Raw genomic sequence first — 20,396 nt, forward strand, 5'->3', positions numbered from 1 at the left:
TGGTTGGGATGCTCTGGATCGATATGTACAACCGCGTGCTCCATTTATATTTTAGTTCACTGTAAAATCCAAGGGACAAAACTTGAGAATTACAGAACTTGGCCGCATCTTATCCAATTCTACAATTAGAGGCCACCACCATGTCAATAGGCTCTTTGAAAGGTTTGCCAGAAATAAAGCCTTTATTGAGAGCAACCAAGAAATGTAAAAGCCTGGAGTTTGCTAAATGACATAGGCACTTTGGATTGGAGCTGGTGGTATGGTCGGTCTGGTGACATGAAAATAGAGATCTTTGGCCACGCACAACAGTGGTGGGGTTGGGGTCAAAAGAAGGATGCATTTGCAGAAATTAACCTCAACTGATGTAATTTATGGTTGTTGGTCTTTGATGTTATGGGGCTGTTTTGCTTCCCTTGGTAAAGGGTGACTGCACTTGGCCCCGTTTCAGGTTTGGTTCATTAAGAAATGCTATAAGCCATGACGGAATTCAAACGTGAGTTGGTTTCAGGGTGTGGTTTGATGCGGGTGTCCGCATGGGGGAAGCGTCAGCCAAATTATTTCACCAATTAGCTTCAGCCAGCTGGTACACTACCGTGGCAAAGATGCTTTGACTTTGGATAGCCTATCTCTGGAGATAGTTTTGGACTGTCAATAAATTACACAATGTAAATGAAACAATATTTTTATGTTGCAAATCTTTTAGTTGTCTCATTTTTACAAACAAATCTCAATTTTGTATGTAAATGGAACTTTATATAACGGTCCAGACACCTTTTTTGTGATTTAATTTAGTTTTTTTATAAACTTACCCCAAACAACAAATGACATCCTCATCGTTATGTCGTACGGGGCCCTGAAAAAAACACAAACAAAACACACCCAAATACATCCTTGTCGAAACAGCAAATCACTCAGTATAGTGATGTAAGGTCTTTAGATATACACATGAAATTGTGTCATTCTACACACATGACATTGCTCAGTAGAAGTATTATTTGAATCTTTTTACTCATCTTTATCATGGGTGCCAACTATTTTTGACCCGACTGTATGTAAATGTTGATAAACTACCAGGCAAACCTGGGTCGCATTCAGTGGTGAAACGTTCTCAACGTTCAGATTGAAATGTGCTATGTAGAACCAGCATGCCTCTCTTACAGGAATCACGTTGGCTCTTCATGGAATTCTTTTTAAGGAGTTCTTCTCCTCCACTTCTCTGTCATATCCAGGTAGACATCTCCAGAGCTAATGGAGAGTTTCTTCAAATATAATGAAAACAGTAGCAGTCAACCATGTGGGAACAAAGTTATCCAAGCATAATTAGTAATAACCCAACACCCAAATGAAACAAATTGAAGAAGGTTGGTTCAATACCACCAAAGACAACACCGCACACTTCTTATGTTTTAATAGGAGCAAATAATACAATGAAAACATGTAATCAACAACGATTGTGGTTGAGAGAAATTGCAGTTTGATTTTATAACACTTAACAGTTTTTTAAATCTCAAATTTCTCTACATTGTGAACCCTGTATATATATATATATTTTTTTAAATAACCTTAAAATCGACTTAAATTAATATTGAAAGGTTGTATCTATGTACAATATACAGTATATAACGTCACATCACCAGTGCATAATTACAGTCATGTTCTTAATAAAAATGGTGTCATAAGTCTTTGTGATCCAATCTCACAAAACATCAAATAAAGCTAACAAATAGGTGAGCTAAAAGTGAACGAAGTGTCCTCTACTGTATGGTCAGTTAAGAATCGTGAGTTAATGAGACTCTTGTTCTGTCCACTACAAGAATACATCCTTGTTCTTCAGTTGCTTACACGATTGTTCAAAACTCAAACACGCAACTTTATCCTTTTAACTATGCCCTTATAATACGAATTCTCCTTTTTAATCCCAATCTTCGTTCTAAGAACAGTATGTTGATATATCGCAAAATTGCAATAAAGAAGCTGAGAAGGTCCGTATCAAACATATACAGTTGAATCGGGGGTCAAACGCTTGGGGGATAAAAGCTGGTGTGCTGGCTGTGTTTGGCAAGACGTCATCATGGGTAGGGGCAGCTGGCTTCTTCCACTAGCCCTCGTTGTAGTCATGTGATACAACGAGCCCCGCTAATGACAGGATAGATAGCACACTGAATATACACGCCCTCTTCCATGCCACGCTCTCTGGGTGTGAGAATTCAGGGCTCGTGTATCTAGGCTGAGAGAGGGAGAGCAGAGGACGAGAGTGAAGGAGAAAGAAACAGAGAGCGAGAAAAGGAGGGAAATAAAGTGGAGCAGTAGACCTGAGGGAGTGGAGCTGGACCGCGGGGGGTAAAGCTGCGTTTCTTCAGGGTTTCCTTCACCTCTACGAGTCCTTGCTTCCACTCCAACTATAATGGCGCATTCTGTACCACTTTCTGCTGCTTACAGTGACGACAAACAGACAGGCTTTCTCCCGCAAGACTCTACTGACAACTGTATACTACTATATACTTTACCATTACAGCTCATGCCCGCTTTTGTAAACACATCTCGAAAGACAAGTATCCTCATGTATCGTCAACATTGCTATCATGATGGTGTTCTACAAACATGATTACTTACTTATTAAATGCGGTGCCTTGAACAATACCCATTAACTTAAATTAGTGACAGTACAAGGATAGGGTTCTATTCTCATACAATACTCCGTTGTAAATGCGTCTCGGAGTAAGATGCTGATCTAGGATCAGGAACCTCCTATCTAAGTCTTCATATTCATGAGGTTCTTAAAGACAAAACAAATCCTAGATCAGACCTATTCTGAGACACTTTATGAATACAGGCCCTGATGCAAAAAACAGTTTCTGATGTCCACTTATAAAAAGTGTCAAATGCAGACAGACATGTCTGTTCTTATTAAAGACTGTAAAATCAATTTTTTACCCACACAATTTCACTGTACAAAATATGTGTGTCTACAATGATAAAAAGCATGCAATTACTAAAAGGTTAAAGGCCCCGTGAAAGTCAAAAACGTGTTTTCCTGTATTTTATATATATTTCCACACACGAGGCTGGAATAATACTGGGAAATAGTGAAAAAGATGATAATGCCCTTTCAGTGTAAGAGCTGTTTGAAAACACTGCCTGAAATTTCTGCCTGTTTTGGGTGGGATGGAGTTTTGATCTACCTGGTGACATCACCAGGCAGTCAATGAGTTAATAGACCAATAAAAAAAAGTTACAAACATCTCTGAATAACAGCTAGTTTTCACCTCCCAACTCAGACGTAGCTTGAGAAATTGCTCTTTGCTAAAAAGCCATTTTCATTTCATTTTGACCATTTTAATTGCATACAACAAGGTACTTAAGAAATGATTTGATATTGAAATAAAAACAGCTGCATTGGACCTGTAATGAATGAAACTCCCTAAAATGGTCTTGTCTGTGTGTGTAAAAATTGGGAGTTGGAATCTTTGACTGCAGGATTTGGCAATACAAAGAGGATGCACTTACATGATATATACAAAAGTATGTGGACACTGCTTCAAAATGAGTGGATTCGGCTATTTCAGCCAAACCCGTAGCTGAAAGGTGTATAAAATAGAGCACACAGCCATGCAATCTCCATAGACAAACTTTGGCAGAAGAATGGCCTCACTGAAGAGCTCAGTGACTTTCAACGCTCTGTGACTTTCACCGTAATAGGACGCCACCTTTCCAACAAGTCAATGTGTAAAATTTCTGCCCTGCTAGAGCTGCCCCTGTCAACTGTAAGTGCTGTTGTTGTGAAGTGGAAACGTTTAGGAGCAACAACGGCTCAGCTGCAAAGTGGTATGGCACACAAGCTCACAGAATGGGACCGGAGTAGTGCTGAAGCGCGTAGTGCGTAAAAATCGTCTGTAACACTCACTACCGAGTGCCAAACGGCCTCTGGAAGTAACGTTCGTCTGGAACTTTGTGAAATGGGTTTCCATGGCTAAGCAGCCGCATACAAGCCTACAAAATCACCATGTGCAATGCCAAGCACCGGCAGGAGTGTTGGGGCGGCAGGGAGCCTAGTTTCTAGAGCGTTGGACCCGAAAGGTTGCTAGATCGAATCCCCGAGCTGACAAGGTAAAAATCTGTTGTTCTGCCCCTGAACAAGGCAGTTAACCCACTGTTCCCATGCCGTCATTGAAAATAAGAATTTGTTCTTAACTGACTAGCCTTGTTAAATAAAATACAAATATTTAAACAAAAAGCTTGGAGCAGTGGAAACTTGTTCTCTGGAGTGATGAATGTTGGATAAACTCCTCACCCTCTGTAAGTCCGATGGACGAATCTGTGTTTGGTGGATGCCAGGAGAACGCTACCTGCCCCAATGCATAGTGCCAACTGTAAAGTTTGGTGGAAGAGGAATAATGTTCTGGGGCTGCTTCTAATGTTTCGGGCTAGGGTTAAAGCGAAGGGAAATCTTAATGCTAAAGAATAAAATGACATTCTAGATGATTATGTGCTTCCAACTTTGTGGCAGCAGTTTTGGGAAGGCCATTTCCTGTTTCAGCCATTGCTCTCGGGCACAAAGCAAGGTCCATACAGAATGGTATGTCGAGATCGGTGTGGAAGAACTTGACAGGCCAGCAAAGAGCCCGACCTAAACCCAGTCAAACACCTTTGTGATAAATTGGGAACAACGACTGCGAGCCAGGCCTAATCACCCAAAATCAGAGCCTGACCTCACTAATACTCGCGGCTGAATGGAAGCAAGTTTGCGCAGCAATGTTCCAACATCTAGTGGAAAGCTTTCCCAGAAGAGTGGAGGCTGTTATAGCATCAAAAGGGGGACCAACTCCATATTAATGCCAATGATTTTGAAATGAGATATTCGACTAGCATGTGTCCACATACTTTTGGGAATGTAGTTTATGTTGGTCACATTGTCAGTGCAATGAGCAGCATGGTTTGGTCATGTTCAGCTTTGCTAATGTAACTACAACTCTCACGCTAGTTAATTCCCTATGGCGCGCGCGTGTGTTTTCACGCATGTGTGGACATTAGCACCTCTAAGCAAACGCTCAACATTCAGTGCTAATCTAATGTGATAGATGGACGAGTGCCTTGTTAATGCTAGCAGGCAGGCTGACTGACTGGTGTGTGTTCAAGTGAGCACATCTATCAGCCTTCTACAGTAATATAAAATGTCAAAATGGTCAAATGCACAGAACCAAAGAAACGCATATAGACATGTACCTACCGAGGTACAGTTTGGAGGTCTGGTTGGATGACAGTGAAACACAAAATACGTGTTTAAGAAGAGAAGCAAATGTCCCAATGATGTGATCTAGATAGTTTTAAAGTGTCTGTCATAGCAAACTCTGATCAGGAGGAGCTAGGGTTGAGAGAATGAGATGAAAGAAATGGGTTGGATTTGAGGTGAAGGGAAGATGCTTGGGAGTTATGACACTGATTGTTGTATAAATTCCAGAGATTACCTTCACGTCCATGATTCAGACGGTGATGTGTCCATTCAATGATATGTTTATATGGGAAAAGTGAAAGGTGCGTGTGTGTGTTTTTGTGTGTGCGGCCCGCGCCTCAGCCGTTATGCTGGACCAAGGCCTGCAGTTCAGCAGTGTGGAGCGAGTGCTGCAGGAAGACGTTCTTGCGGCTGTACATGTGCAGGGACAAGGGCCCTCTGGGTGGCTGGCCTAGGCGGCCCGTGAAGGAGGAAGAGGTGGTGGTGGTGGAGGAGGGAGGAGGAGGCTGGCAGGGGATCGGCACGGGGGCTCTCTCGCTGTCTGAGGAGAGGCAGCTTCGGCAAGGGCTGTCTCGACTCTGAAGGCTGGAGCTGCTGCCCCCCACCCCCATCGCCCGGGGGATCTGGCTGTTTGGGTATTCACTTTTCCTGAGAGCCCCTGCCTCTGATGATGAGGACAGAGCCTCTTCTGGTCTCCTGGGGGCCCCTGAAGGGTCCCTGCCTCCCATGGGCCCACTGGAAGAAAGGGGTGGGGGCGGGGTTTGGGTTGGGGCTGGGCAGTGGCGCAGGTCACTGGTAGTTGAGCGCTCAGCCACCTCACGACTATATTGGTCCACGTTGAGAGACCGGGCCACCCTTCTGTCTCTTGTGCTGGTACTGTTTTGGCTTGTTGCTCGGCTTGGATGGATGGTCTGCGAAATGAGAGAAAGAGCAAGAGAAAAAGGGAGAGAGAGAGAAAGACAAAAGTGAACAAAATACAAACACCAAAGTAGCTGGTGAACTGCAGTGACATTTTGACAAGGCGTTGTTCCCGGAGCTTTGTCTAATTGTTTCTTGATCAACTGGAACCTTGCTCTGTAAAGAAGGAGAACAAGAAGCAGACTCAGTCTCTCCAGCACAGTGTGGGGAGGTGGCACACAACTCAAGCATGGCACCAAGGAGAAAGACACCTGTTCCTGGTCACAACACAGCCTCTCTTATGCAACACGGCTCTGTTACTTCACTACACAACGCTACACTATAACCACGCAACAAGGAAACGCATGAACGCGGTCGGCATTGACAAATCCAAAACAGACACTCCGGAAAATGTTTGACTAAATAAACCCAATCTGAGTCGACGGGAGGGTACATAGGAAATGAACCGAGTCGACAGCCAAAAAGTTAAGAAAATGACTTACAATGTTTGAAACAAATCTATGAGCAGGGCAATATAATTACAAGGAGCAAAGCTAATGCAATAACTTTCGAGGTGCAAATGGAAATTGAATCCAACATACTCGCTCGTACAATGTATTATCGCACAATGTAATACCAGGGAAACAGAACGGGCTTATCGGGATGGAGGAACGGAGCGTTAACGCTTCATGTTTGTTCACATCATTAGTTAGGCACTGTATCTTTTCATCTCCACATAAAATGGACACAAAAATAAGAGGCGAAAGAACCTTTATTCTGACATTCAAATTGCCAGCTACATCTACTTACAAAATACTAATTTGTACAATCATTCCTGCAGATATTGTGAGATGTTTGAACTGCTGTTGGGGGTTTGCTAAAATCCCTCCAGCTGATTATATGCAGAAGTGGAGACGCAACACAATTTCATCACTATTCTCCCCTGGTCGAGCCCGCCACAGCACAGCACGCCCACACACACTACGATGGCACACAGGCGAAACAGCTCCCCAGAACACAGTCAGTCTTTGGTCTCAGTTTGACTGAACACAGTCAGCGATACAGCAGCACAATACAGCTCCGTCAATCACTCCTGAGTTCCATCAATCGCACCTGGGCTGCAGTCGCCTATCCGGACCCGTTTTGCTGCCTTCGCGGAGCCCCACCGGGCCTTCACAACTGGACTGCCGACGTTATCTACCCGAAGGAGTTATTCGGCTGGCTCCTCCGTCGCGACGTTACCTGAACGCCCATCTGCGGCCTGCTAACCGTTAGCTGTCTTACCGGCTGCTATCTGAATAGACAATCGGACAATTTTTTTATATATTTTTTATTATTATTATTATATTTTCTTCTTGGGCCTCTATAACTATATCTATTGTTTTTATTTTTGTTGTTGTTGTGTGATTTGGATTGATCCCCTCTACCACACGGAACCCCACTAATCTACTGACGGAGCGCAGGAGGTGGCTAACAACAGACCTCCATCCTATGCTAGCTTGCTACCGATGCCCTGGCTAGCTGTCTAAATCACCAACCAACCTCTCCACTCACCGGACCCTTTTGATCACTCGACTAAGCATGCCTCTCCTTAATGTCAATATGTCTTGTCCATTTCTGTTCTGGTTAGTGTTTATTGGCTTATTTCACTGTAGAGCCTCTAGTCCTGCTCACTATACCTTATCCAACCTATTAGTTCCACCACCCACACATGCAATGACATCTCCTGGTTTCAATGATGTTTCTAGACACAATATCTCTCTCTTCATCACTCAATACCTAGGTTTACCTCCACTGTATTCACATCCTACCATACATTTGTCTGTACATTATACCTTGATGCTATTTTATCGCCCCCAGAAACCTCCTTTTACTCTATGTTCCAGACGTTCTAGACGACCAATTCTCATAGCTTTTAGCCGTACCCTTATTCTACTCCTCCTATGTTCCTCTGGCGATGTAGAGGTGAATCCAGGCCCTGCAGTGCCTAGCTCCACTCCTATTCCCCAGGCGCTCTCTTTTGACGACTTCTGTAACCGTAATAGCCTTGGTTTCATGCATGTTAACATTAGAAGCCTCCTCCCTAAGTTTGTTCTATTCACTGCTTTAGCACACTCTGCCAACCCGGATGTTCTAGCTGTGTCTGAATCCTGGCTTAGGAAGACCACCAAAAACTCAGACATTTTAATTCCAAACTACAACATTTTCAGACAAGATAGAACTGCCAAAGGGGGCGGTGTTGCAATCTACTGCAAAGATAGCCTGCAGAGTTCTGTCCTACTATCCAGGTCTGTACCCAAACAATTTGAACTTCTACTTTTAAAAATCCACTTCTCTAAAAACAAGTCTCTCACCGTTGCCGCCTGCTATAGACCACCCTCTGCCCCCAGCTGTGCTCTGGACACCATATGTGAACTGATTGCCCCCCATCTATCTTCAGAGTTCGTGCTGCTAGGCGACCTAAACTGGAACATGCTTAACACCCCAGCCATCCTACAATCTAAACTTGATACCCTCAATCTCACACAAATAATCAATGAACCTACCAGGTACCTCCCCAAAACCTTAAACACGGGCACCCTCATAGATATCATCCTAACCAACTTCCCCTCTAAATACACCTCTGCTGTCTTCAACCAAGATCTCAGCGATCACTGCCTCATTGCCTGCATCTGTAATGGGTCAGCGGTCAAACGACCTCCACTCATCACTGTAAAACGCTCCCTGAAACACTTCTGCGAGCAGGCCTTTCTAATCGACCTAGCCGGGGTATCCTGGAAGGATATTGATCTCATCCCGTCAGTAGAGGATGCCTGGATATTTTTTTTAAATGCCTTCCTAACCATCTTAAATAAACATGCCCCATTTAAGAAATTTAGAACCAGGAACAGATATAGCCCTTGGTTCTCCCCAGACCTGACTGCCCTTAACCAACACAAAAACATCCTATGGCGTTCTGCATTAGCATCGAACAGCCCCCGTGATATGCAGCTGTTCAGGGAAGCTAGAAATCATTATACACAGGCGGTTAGAAAAGCCAAGGCTAGCTTTTTCAAGCAGAAATTTGCTTCCTGCAACACTAACTCAAAAAAGTTCTGGGACACTGTAAAGTCCATGGAGAATAAGAACACCTCCTCCCAGCTGCCCACTGCACTGAAGATAGGAAACACTGTCACCACTGATAAATCCACCATAATTGAGAATTTCAATAAGCATTTTTCTACGGCTGGCCATGCTTTCCACCTGGCTACTCCTACCCCGGACAACAGCACTGCACCCCCAACAGCAACTCGCCCAAGCCTTCCCCATTTCTCCTTCTCCCAAATCCATTCAGCTGATGTTCTGAAAGAGCTGCAAAATCTGGACCCCTACAAATCAGCCGGGCTAGACAATCTGGACCCTTTCTTTCTAAAATTATCTGCCGAAATTGTTGCCACCCCTATTACTAGCCTGTTCAACCTCTCTTTCGTGTCGTCTGAGATTCCCAAAGATTGGAAAGCAGCTGCGGTCATCCCCCTCTTCAAAGGGGGGGACACTCTTGACCCAAACTGCTACAGACCTATATCTATCCTACCGTGCCTTTCTAAGGTCTTCGAAAGCCAAGTCAACAAACAGATTACCGACCATTTCGAATCTCACCATACCTTCTCTGCTATGCAATCCGGTTTCAGAGCTGGTCATGGGTGCACCTCAGCCACGCTCAAGGTCCTAAACGATATCTTAACCGCCATCGATAAGAAACATTACTGTGCAGCCGTATTCATTGATCTGGCCAAGGCTTTCGACTCTGTCAATCACCATATCCTCATCGGCAGACTCGACAGCCTTGGTTTCTCAAATGATTGCCTCGCCTGGTTCACCAACTACTTCTCTGATAGAGTTCAGTGTGTCAAATCGGAGGGTCTGCTGTCCGGACCTCTGGCAGTCTCTATGGGGGTGCCACAGGGTTCAATTCTTGGACCGACTCTCTTCTCTGTATACATCAATGAGGTCGCTCTTGCTGCTGGTGAGTCCCTGATCCACCTCTACGCAGACGACACCATTCTGTATACTTCCGGCCCTTCTTTGGACACTGTGTTAACAACCCTCCAGGCAAGCTTCAATGCCATACAACTCTCCTTCCGTGGCCTCCAATTGCTCTTAAATACAAGTAAAACTAAATGCATGCTCTTCAACCGATCGCTACCTGCACCTACCCGCCTGTCCAACATCACTACTCTGGACGGCTCTGACTTAGAATACGTGGACAACTACAAATACTTAGGTGTCTGGTTAGACTGTAAACTCTCCTTCCAGACCCATATCAAACATCTCCAATCCAAAGTTAAATCTAGAATTGGCTTCCTATTTCGCAACAAAGCATCCTTCACTCATGCTGCCAAACATACCCTTGTAAAACTGACCATCCTACCAATCCTCGACTTTGGCGATGTCATTTACAAAATAGCCTCCAATACCCTACTCAACAAATTGGATGCAGTCTATCACAGTGCAATCCGTTTTATCACCAAAGCCCCATATACTACCCACCATTGCGACCTGTACGCTCTCGTTGGCTGGCCCTCGCTTCATACTCGTCGCCAAACCCACTGGCTCCATGTCATCTACAAGACCCTGCTAGGTAAAGTCCCCCCTTATCTCAGCTCGCTGGTCACCATAGCATCTCCCACCTGTAGCACACGCTCCAGCAGGTATATCTCTCTAGTCACCCCCAAAACCAATTCTTTCTTTGGCCGCCTCTCCTTCCAGTTCTCTGCTGCCAATGACTGGAACGAACTACAAAAATCTCTGAAACTGGAAACACTTATCTCCCTCACTAGCTTTAAGCACCAACTGTCAGAGCAGCTCACAGATTACTGCACCTGTACATAGCCCACCTATAATTTAGCCCAAACAACTACCTCTTTCCCAACTGTATTTAATTTTAATTTATTTATTTATTTTGCTCCTTTGCACCCCATAATTTTTTATTTCTACTTTGCACATTCTTCCATTGCAAAACTACCATTCCAGTATTTTACTTGCTATATTGTATTTACTTTGCCATCATGGCCTTTTTTGCCTTTACCTCCCTTCTCACCTCATTTGCTCACATTGTATATAGACTTGTTTATACTGCATTATTGACTGTATGTTTGTTTTTACTCCATGTGTAACTCTGTGTCGTTTTATCTGTCGAACTGCTTTGCTTTATCTTGGCCAGGTCGCAATTGTAAATGAGAACTTGTTCTCAACTTGCCTACCTGGTTAAATAAAGGTAAAATAAATAAATAAAATAAACAGAACTGTCAGTGATACTAATCCAGTCCTTAAGTACATGGAGTAGCCAGCCATTTAGGTAAAAAGTAGCTGTCCCAAACTGTCTAGTGGGGTCTGGAGGCATGCCGCCCCCCGGGGGAAATATTACATTTTGGTGGCCTCTGGAACATTCTGCCTTGATGCCACCAATAATACACGGCTATATTATTGAATACTTGAATGAGTTTGGTATTTTGGCATTTAATTAGGATCCCCATTAGCTGTTGCAAAAGCAGCAGCTACCCTTCCTGGGGTCCACACAGAACATGAAACATAACACAGAATGACATAATACAGAACATTAATAGACAATATTTGCATATTATTATTTTTTAAATTCTTCAAGTTGGTTGTTGATCATTGATAGACAGCCATTCTCAAGTTAGGCCACTCAGGAATATTCAATGTCGTCTTGGTAAGCAACTCCAGTGTATATTTGACCTTGTGTTTTGGGTTTTGTCCTGCTGAAAGGTGAATTTGTCTCCCAGGTCTTTGTGGTTGAATCTGTGCTTGAAATTCACTACTCGACTGAGGCACCCGGTGTCTGGTGTAAAGCAGACTGAACCGGGTTTTCCTCTAGAGATTTGCCTGTGCTTAGCTCTATTCCGTTTATTTTGTATCCTGAAAAACTCCCCAGTCCTTAACAATTACAAGCATACCCAAAACATGATGCAGCCACCATACCATAACCCCACCACCACCATGGGGCACTCTGTTCACAATGTTGACCTCAGCAAACCACTCGCCCACACAACACCATACAAGCTCTCCGCAATCTGCCCGGTACAGTTGAAACCGGGATTCATCTGTGAAGAGCACACTTCTGCAGCGTGTCAGTGGCCATCTTAGGTGAGCATTTGCCCACTGAAGTCTGTTGCAATGCCAAACTGCAGTCAGGTCAAGACCCTGGTGAGGATGACGAGCACGCAGATGAGCTTCCCTGAGACGGTTTCTGACAGTTTGTGCAGAAATTCTTAGTTTGTGCAAACCCACAGTTTCATCAGCTTTCTGGGTGCTGGTCTCAGACGATCCCGCAGGTGAAAAAGCCGGATGTGGAGAACTTGGGCTGGTGTGGTTACACGTGGTCTGCGGTTGTGAGGCCAGTTCGACGTACTGCCAAATTCTCTAAGCTCTGGTGGACATCCCTGCAGTCAGCATGTCAATTGCACGTTTCCTCAAATCTTGAGACATCTCTGGCATTGTGTTGTGAGACAAAATTGCACATTTTAGAGTGGCACAAAGTACACCTGTGTAATGATCATGCAGTTTAATCAGCTTCTTGATATGCCACACCTGTCAGGTAGATGGATTATCTGGGCAAAGGAGAAATGCTCACTAACAGGTATGTAAACAAAAGTGTGTACAACATTTTTGATAAATACTTTTTTTGTGCATATTGAACATTTCTAGGATATTTTAATTCAGCTCATGAAACCAACACTTTACATGATGCGTTCATATTTTTGATCAGTGTACTTGAAAACATTATTGTTGACAATTAAATTACTGAAGGAAATTTCAACAAGCGTTTGCAACTCGTTGTAAATTGCAGTGTCATTTATTTATAAAATACTTGTTTAGCAACTGACCTACAGATTTCTTTTTGAAGAATCCTGCAAGAGTCTAACTTCCACCAGCTTCCTTTTATTAGTCATGAAGAATGAAGCAGGTGTTAAACATGGGCTTTGCTACACAGTAATCAGCAGTTGATTACGCCATTGTCGACACTCCAATCAAATCAGTAGGCCTATATAAGTATCTGTAATAAAACCATATAAGTATCATTAGAGTTTAGAACCTTCAATCTGTTTAATTATGTATTAATAATGATAAAAAAATGATCATTAGGAATTATTTGATCGAGAAAAGTAAGTCATTGCCCTTTAAAAACAACATCGCCCCTTTAAGAGCTCTGCTGCGCAGCTTGCGCCCAAACCACGCTTGAAATAAACACGGTAGCACTGGAAAGCTGGGATCCCCCTCTTAACAAATGCCATCAAATCTGCTGTCAAAAGTGTTTTCCCCACGATTGCATTAAGAATTGGTGTGCATTGACTACTTGTCAGAATGACCGTTTCTCCCCTATTGGCACTCGTAACTTGAATGTGCCTCGAGAGGAATATTTATCTTGCACAACAAGCTGACTAGGTAATTCTACTATGGGGTTGTCTGATTTTCTGTTTGTTACTAATTTTGTTGGCAGAGGAAGAGTAAGTTCTAGCATATTCAACGTGTGCGCCTCTGCAGAAATATTTGTTAATGTTCCATATTCTTTAAATTAAAACAAGTGTAGGCAATTTATGAAGTGGAAAACACTGATGCCACTGACCAGCTGGGCCCAGCAGTCATTCATGTGTTCCCTAAAACCAGATATCTTAAGGCTTGTGCATTGGGGCACACCACATGGGACACACTGCGACAAAGAGCAGGAAAGACAGTGAGAAGCTCAAAAAAACGAGGAGTTACTTTTGATGCCCCCCCTCGCTTGAAAAACCCTGCAAAGTGGATGGACATGAACTGCCCCTTTTCCACCCACAACTAAAAGCAGTTTTCCAGATCAACACACAATGAACTAGCAAAACAAACTGAAAACATTGTATTAAAGGACTGTCGAGAGTTCTGGCTTTTGTCGTGCCTGTCTCTCGGTATTGTACAACAAATGAAGAGAGAACTCACGGTGCAGAGGCTTGAGCCAGCTGCGGTACAATCAGTGTCCTTGATCTCTGTAGTGATTACGCAACTAAGCGTTCCCAGACACAAGTGTAGACAGAGTAGAATAAGGTGTGACAGCCAGGGGAGAAAGAGACGATCATTGGTCCTGACAGAGGCGGCTTGCAGCCTGCCCTATGTCACCTCACTGTCCGTCACTGGTCCACCATGTCTTTACAGTACCCAAAACCAAGTCTATTTCTTTTCTTTGCAGGTTGATGTACAACGATGCTTGTCTATCGCAGGGCCTTAACCCTAGTCCATTTCCTTAATGCTGCCTGCCAAAAAGAGAGGCTTCGGGTCCCATTTAAAGAGTTTATGGTATGACTTTGCCGGCGATCAAACCCCAACCTTCCAATCTCAGGGTGGACACTAAAGGATGGAGGGGAGCTACTGCGTGAATAGAGTAACGTAATGCGGACTTGATTTAATTGAGCCCTAGGACTGTAAAGGAGAGCAACGTTTACAAGAGGAAGCGAGAAGAGGAAGGCTCCTCCAGTTGGTGACATCACGTGTTTAGAGGTGAGGTAGAAAGAGAGAGAGGTCTGGAAGTTGGAGCAGTAGGAGTGCATGGAGCCGGTAGCACAATGATGAGGACTGATGGAGCGCAAAGATGATGGGAGGCAAAGCTCCATGTACATCAAAGCTACCCGGCACCTACTGCAGCACCCCTCACGCAGCTGTCAGCTCTGCAGCCGATAAGATACTTTACTGGGCCCATCTTGTTCTCCCCGACAGCACAGGACCTGGATAAACAATAAGAAAAAATATCAAGAGGAGAAAAAAAAAGGGAGGCGAGGAGAAGAAAAGCCTCTCATAAATGGAATTTCCATCAAATAGTATGGCAGATGTCTTTGGAGTCTGATAACAATGTTGCAGCTGCCAACGTGTCACATCCAGAAAGCAGCTGCGATGCTTGACTGCTCTTTACTCCTGTTCAAAAACAGCCAGCGAGAGGAGAGAGGGAGTGCAGCTAGCTAGCTACCCACTCATGTGTCAAAAAAGACTGACTGGATGTACACGACACTGTGTTGACAAGAGTTCCAACAGAATATATTGTACCACACACACACACAACCTGTAACAGTGAGACATAGCCTATAAGTTTTAGATAGAAGACAGACAAAAGGTTGGCAAGTTTGCTATACCATTTTGAGAAATAAATAGAATGGACACTGATGATAATAAAATACAAAAAGTTGTAAAGGGCCACAGGATGGTGGTTTGTGAGAACAGTAGCTCTGGTCCAGGGCCTTAGCATGTTACTCTAAGTAGAGGTTAGTAAAGAAAACACGCTACCGCCCTGGACAAGAGCTATTGAGAACAGTTGTCTCTTTAGACTTGTTGAGCAAACTGTCATTTTCCTATTGTGTCATGGCAGTGCTTCGCTTAGGGCTGCACCCAGATCAGTGCATTGACCTACTACTCAACCCATTGGCTGGTTGTTTTTCTGGCAGGTGTGAAACTGCACAATGACAAACTCCTCAGTCGATGATCACACCAACCAGACTGCTTCCCCTTCCCCAATCCTAACCTTAACCATTAGCGAGGAATATGACAAACGTTGGGCTCCCGAGGTATCACTATAGTACCTGGTTCGAATCCAGGCTGTATCACATCCGGCCGTGATTGAGAGTCCTATAGGTCGGCACACAATAGGCACTACGTAGCCCGGGTTTTCCGGAGTAGGCTGTCATTGTAAATAAGAATTTGTTCTTAACTGACTTGTCTAGTTAAATAAAAGGTTAAATAAAAATAAATGAAAAAGACCCAAGATCAGGGTCTAGAGGCAACTTCACCCTACACCCTGATATTGGCAGGAAGGGTTGTTCATGTCCACAATGGACCCAAGCATCAAGCTCCACAACAGTTAACACTAGAAGTGCAGGTGTTGTGGAGTATGTAGGATAAAACACTGCTAAGCTCACCACACCGGCGGAACCTTTGAGTACAGACATGCAAACGCAGATCTTGTACCTGTGTACATGGTCAAAAGGTACCAGGGTAAAAAACAACCAAAATAACCTAATTCTGGACTGGAACGAATTGCAAAAATAACTGAAGCTGGAGAGTTATATTTCCCTCACTAACTTTAAACATCAGCTATCTGAGCTGCTAACTGATCGCTGCAGCTGGACACAGCCCATCTGTAAATAGCCCACCCAATCTACCTACCTCATCCCCATACTCTTTTTATTGACTTTTCTGCTCTTTTGCACACCAATATTTCTACTTGCACATCACCATCTGCTCATCTATCATTCCAGTGTTAATTTGCTAAAATGTAATTACTTCGCTACAATGGCCTATTTATTGCCTTACCTCTTCATGCCATTTGCACACACTGTATATAGACTTTATTTTTTCTATTGTGTTATTGACTTTACGCTTGTTTATTCCATGTGGAACTCTGTGTTGTTGTTTGTGTCGCACTGCTTTGGTTTATCTTGGCCAGGTCGCAGTTGTAAATGATAACGTGTTCTCAACTAGCTTACCTGGTTAAATAAAGGTGGAATAAAAAATAAATAAATTCAGATATAGCCCTTAAACCAGAAGCATTCCAAATGAGTGTTAAGAAAAATGAGTTTGCAAAAGTTGCTTCTCTAATAATGTTTTAATTAAGTATTTTTATTCGGAATCATTTCATCTTTTGTATAAAAAAAAAAGCCCAAGTTGTACATCTTACAACATAGCGCTATACATTCTCTCTGGATGTCACATTTTTATATTGCAAGATTCATCAGTCAGACCAGAACTTTCTCTCTGTCTTTGTAGATGGATAGGGTAAAACTTGCACCATGTTTTGGTAATTATGTATGTTTGATGAGAGTCCACCATGTGCTCAAGGAGAGAGAGAGAGAGGGGGAGGAGAGGAGAAGTGGTCAAGTCCTTCATGGGCCTCTGGAGTGGAGCTGTCACATGCCACTTCTAGGAACAGTGGTTGGAGTGAGGGCTGCTGCCCCGACGGACAGATGCCTGCCTGTCTCATGTCTCCCTCACCTTGGGGGCCTTGACAGCTCGAGCCAGCACTGCCAGTCTTGTGTCAGTCCCATTGAAGGCTGGAGGGGCGAGGGGCGAGGGAGGAGACTGAGGCTCTCGTTAATTACTCCCATTGTATCCTCTGACAGCCTGCACAGGGGCTGAGGGAGAGGCTGGCTGTTCCAAAGTCCCATCTCAGTCTCTCAGGGTACGCACGCACACACACAGCTTTAATGGCCATCTCTGTCAGCCATTTTCCGAGGGCATTCTGGTGACTGATACTGAGAGGACAACATGGCAGAAACGGATACATTGGCATCATAGCACTGACAGACAACACCGTTGATGTTTGGACATGGGAGTGCTGCCTGACACAAGGGGTGGAATATACCCTCAGGTTTGACAGATACTACCACACTGAAGGCCAACTGATGGGCCTGGGTACCAGCCTTTTTGTGCCATTATGTTTGGTTTGACGAGAAGTGGCATTAAGGTACAAACAGATCTGGGACCAGGCTTACGTCATATTATTTGACAAATAAAAAATACCCGTTTCTGAGAACATTCAAGTAAAACCATTCCAACTGGGTCATTCTCATGGTTGACCGGCCTCTTTAAGGGCACGAAGCAAAATCTCACACAACAAGCGCTGTTCTGAGACAGAAGCTCAGGTCACTTTGCTTCGAGTCTGGCACGCACATACAACCGAAACAAGAGTGTGTGTGTGTGTGTGTGTGTGGGTGGCCCGCCTCGCTCAGAAGACCACATGAAGAAAGAACACAGCCAATTTATGCTTATCAGATTTCATGTTAGCACTGAATATTCATCTGCCATATTTGTCGACAGAATATTCGTACTATGTGCCTCAAGGATATCCGGAATGTGCAGATTCCGAAGAATACCCTCATCAATATGCATGTTTCTCTGCTTTCATTAATGTTGGGAGTAAATTGTTTTAGATCAAACTCAGAGGCTCCGTCTCTGCATCCATAAACTGGAATATTAAACCAGACGTGCATGTGGTAACATGGAAAACGCCAATCTGCTGTCGCTCTCCCCAGTCTAACTGGAGAAGCATGAACAGCAGGCCGAAGGAGAGGAGTGTAGCTAGAGAGCATAGGCCCGGGGATTCTGCACTGGCAGAGGAGAGGATCCAGGCGGAGGGAGTTGTTCTCATGCAGCACCTACCCTACTTTGCTTTGACTAATGAACCGGAGGTGTCCTGAATCTGTCCAGCTGCAGGGGCATGAGTTGGCCTACCCCACAACAGAGGGTGTGTGTGCGGTGTGTGTGTGTGTGTGGTGTGTGTGAGAGAGTGTACGCATTACATACATGCGTGTGTGAGTGATTGATTGTATGCATTACACGTGCGTGCGCACGTGTGAGGGATGCATGTCCCTTGGTGCTGTGCTGAACGACAGCCTCTGCCAGTGGGCACCCTCTCTCTGGTCCAGGTACCGCATGGCGAGACCATGCATCAATTAACACTGCATCATCCTCTGACCAATGATGAGAGAAAAGCGTCCTTGCCTCAGGCTACGGATGGAAAAAGCAAAAAATAGCATTGGCGTACATTAGCCATCTTGGGATGTGAGACTTTGCATAGGGGAAAAATACATAGTATTACATAACAACCATACTGAGGCATTTTGGTCTGGTTGAAGGTTAGAACAATGTAGGCTACATGACCCTGCAAAGAGATGTTTCTGGTACCATTACAAGTCCACGACTACAAATGTATTTTCTCTTTGGTCGAGATCGTAGTCTAACTAATGTAACATCACGTTCCTGAATTATAGCCCTGTTAATTGTTGCATATCTGTTCGGTGATGTTGTTATTATCGCTAATGGTGTCTTGGAAGTTAGATCTAAATGACTTCTCAGTCAAGGTAATGCTTGGTGTGTTTTTGATGCTAACATGAGCGTTAGCCTAATCCTGTACAAATTTACACAAATTCTCACTTACGATCCTATTTAACTTAAGCTCCCCTCCTACAGCATGTAGACTAATACGTCTCCCTTGGCATGAAACACTCCGGCTTAAAGAGTAAATGAGAAGAATCCATTTTATTCTCATGAGCTCTATACTATACACATACATATGAATGTGAAGTCATTTAAATGGCCTTACAATAAGAGTCATACTTCTCCCTTGTGTTCCATCCCAGAGAATATGTATTTATAGATCATTTATGATGTTTTAATTAGTAGTGCACTATAAAGGGAATAGGGTGCCATTTAGGATACAGATTTACAGTGTGGGTTAAACATGGTCCCTGAAGGAGAAGGTCTTGACCAGCTACCAGTCTGATTAAGGATCCAGACCGCAATTCCAAGTCCGATAAATGAGAACACAAGACAATCTTACAACATTTTGAATCTGGAGCAATAACGGGGATATTTGTCTTATATAATCTTCTGCGTTGTAATTCTTCATGTGTAGTACATCTAGTCCACACAATCTATTCTATTCTCGCTGCCCCCATCCTAGGAGGTATTGCTGCGCACGCACACAGACATATAGAGAGTAGAAGTAAATGAGGCTTATGTTTGATTTCTCATCTCTCTAACAGCTTCACTCTTCTGCCTTCTGTCCTTGTTTCTCTCAGCCCTCCTTATGTGATACTCCCCTGGCGTTTGCTGATCCGGGGTTTGCTTCAAACTCTTAATTGTTGAGATCACGGTCTAGCAAATGTAATGTTACGTTCCTGAATTATAGCTGTGTTAGTTGCTGCATATACAGTGCATTGGGAAAGATTTCAGACACCTTGACTTACTCCATAAAATGTTTGTTACGTTACAGCCTTATTCTAAAATGTATTTTAAAAAATTGTTTTTTAAATGAATTAATCTACACACACACACACACGCAATAGCCCATAATGTCAAAGCAAAAACAGGTTTTTGTTGAAACAACTTTGACAGTGATTACAGCCTTGAGTCTTCTTGGGTATGACTCTACAAGCTTGGCACACCTGTAATTGGGGAGTTTTACCCATTCGTCTCCGCAGATCCTCTCAAGCTGTCAGGTTTGATGGGGAGTGCTGCTGCACAGCTATTTTCAGGTCTCTCCAGAGATGTTCGATCAGGTTCAAGTCCGGGCTCTGGCTGGGCCACTCCTGCATTGTCTTGGCTGTGTGCTTAGGGTCGCTGTCCTGTTAGAAGGTGAACCTTCGCCCTAGTCTGGAGGTCCTGAGTGCTATGGAGCAGGTTTTCATCAAGGATCTCTCTGTACTTTGCTTTGTTCATCTTTCCCTCGATCCTGACTAGTCTCAAAGTCCTT

The 20,396-nt window shown here is 43.9% G+C and overlaps 1 protein-coding gene across 2 annotated transcripts in view; it reads right to left on the reverse strand.

The window, feature by feature from the left end:
- Positions 1–1,393: 1,393 nt before the first annotated feature.
- Positions 1,394–20,396, reverse strand: part of LOC109895604 (serine-rich coiled-coil domain-containing protein 1) — a 117,909-nt gene continuing 98,906 nt past the window's right edge. Inside the window, exon 10 of one of the 2 annotated variants that reach the window (XM_031830445.1) lies at positions 1,394–6,141. In XM_031830445.1, coding sequence (XP_031686305.1) covers positions 5,569–6,141 — 573 coding nt within the window. In that variant the 3' untranslated portion in view covers positions 1,394–5,568. The remainder of the gene's footprint in view (positions 6,142–20,396) is intronic. The other variant, XM_031830446.1, reaches the window with a different exon arrangement.

The sequence above is a fragment of the Oncorhynchus kisutch genome, linkage group LG8, assembly GCF_002021735.2.
Source record: "Oncorhynchus kisutch isolate 150728-3 linkage group LG8, Okis_V2, whole genome shotgun sequence".
NCBI classification, from domain to species: domain Eukaryota; kingdom Metazoa; phylum Chordata; class Actinopteri; order Salmoniformes; family Salmonidae; genus Oncorhynchus; species Oncorhynchus kisutch.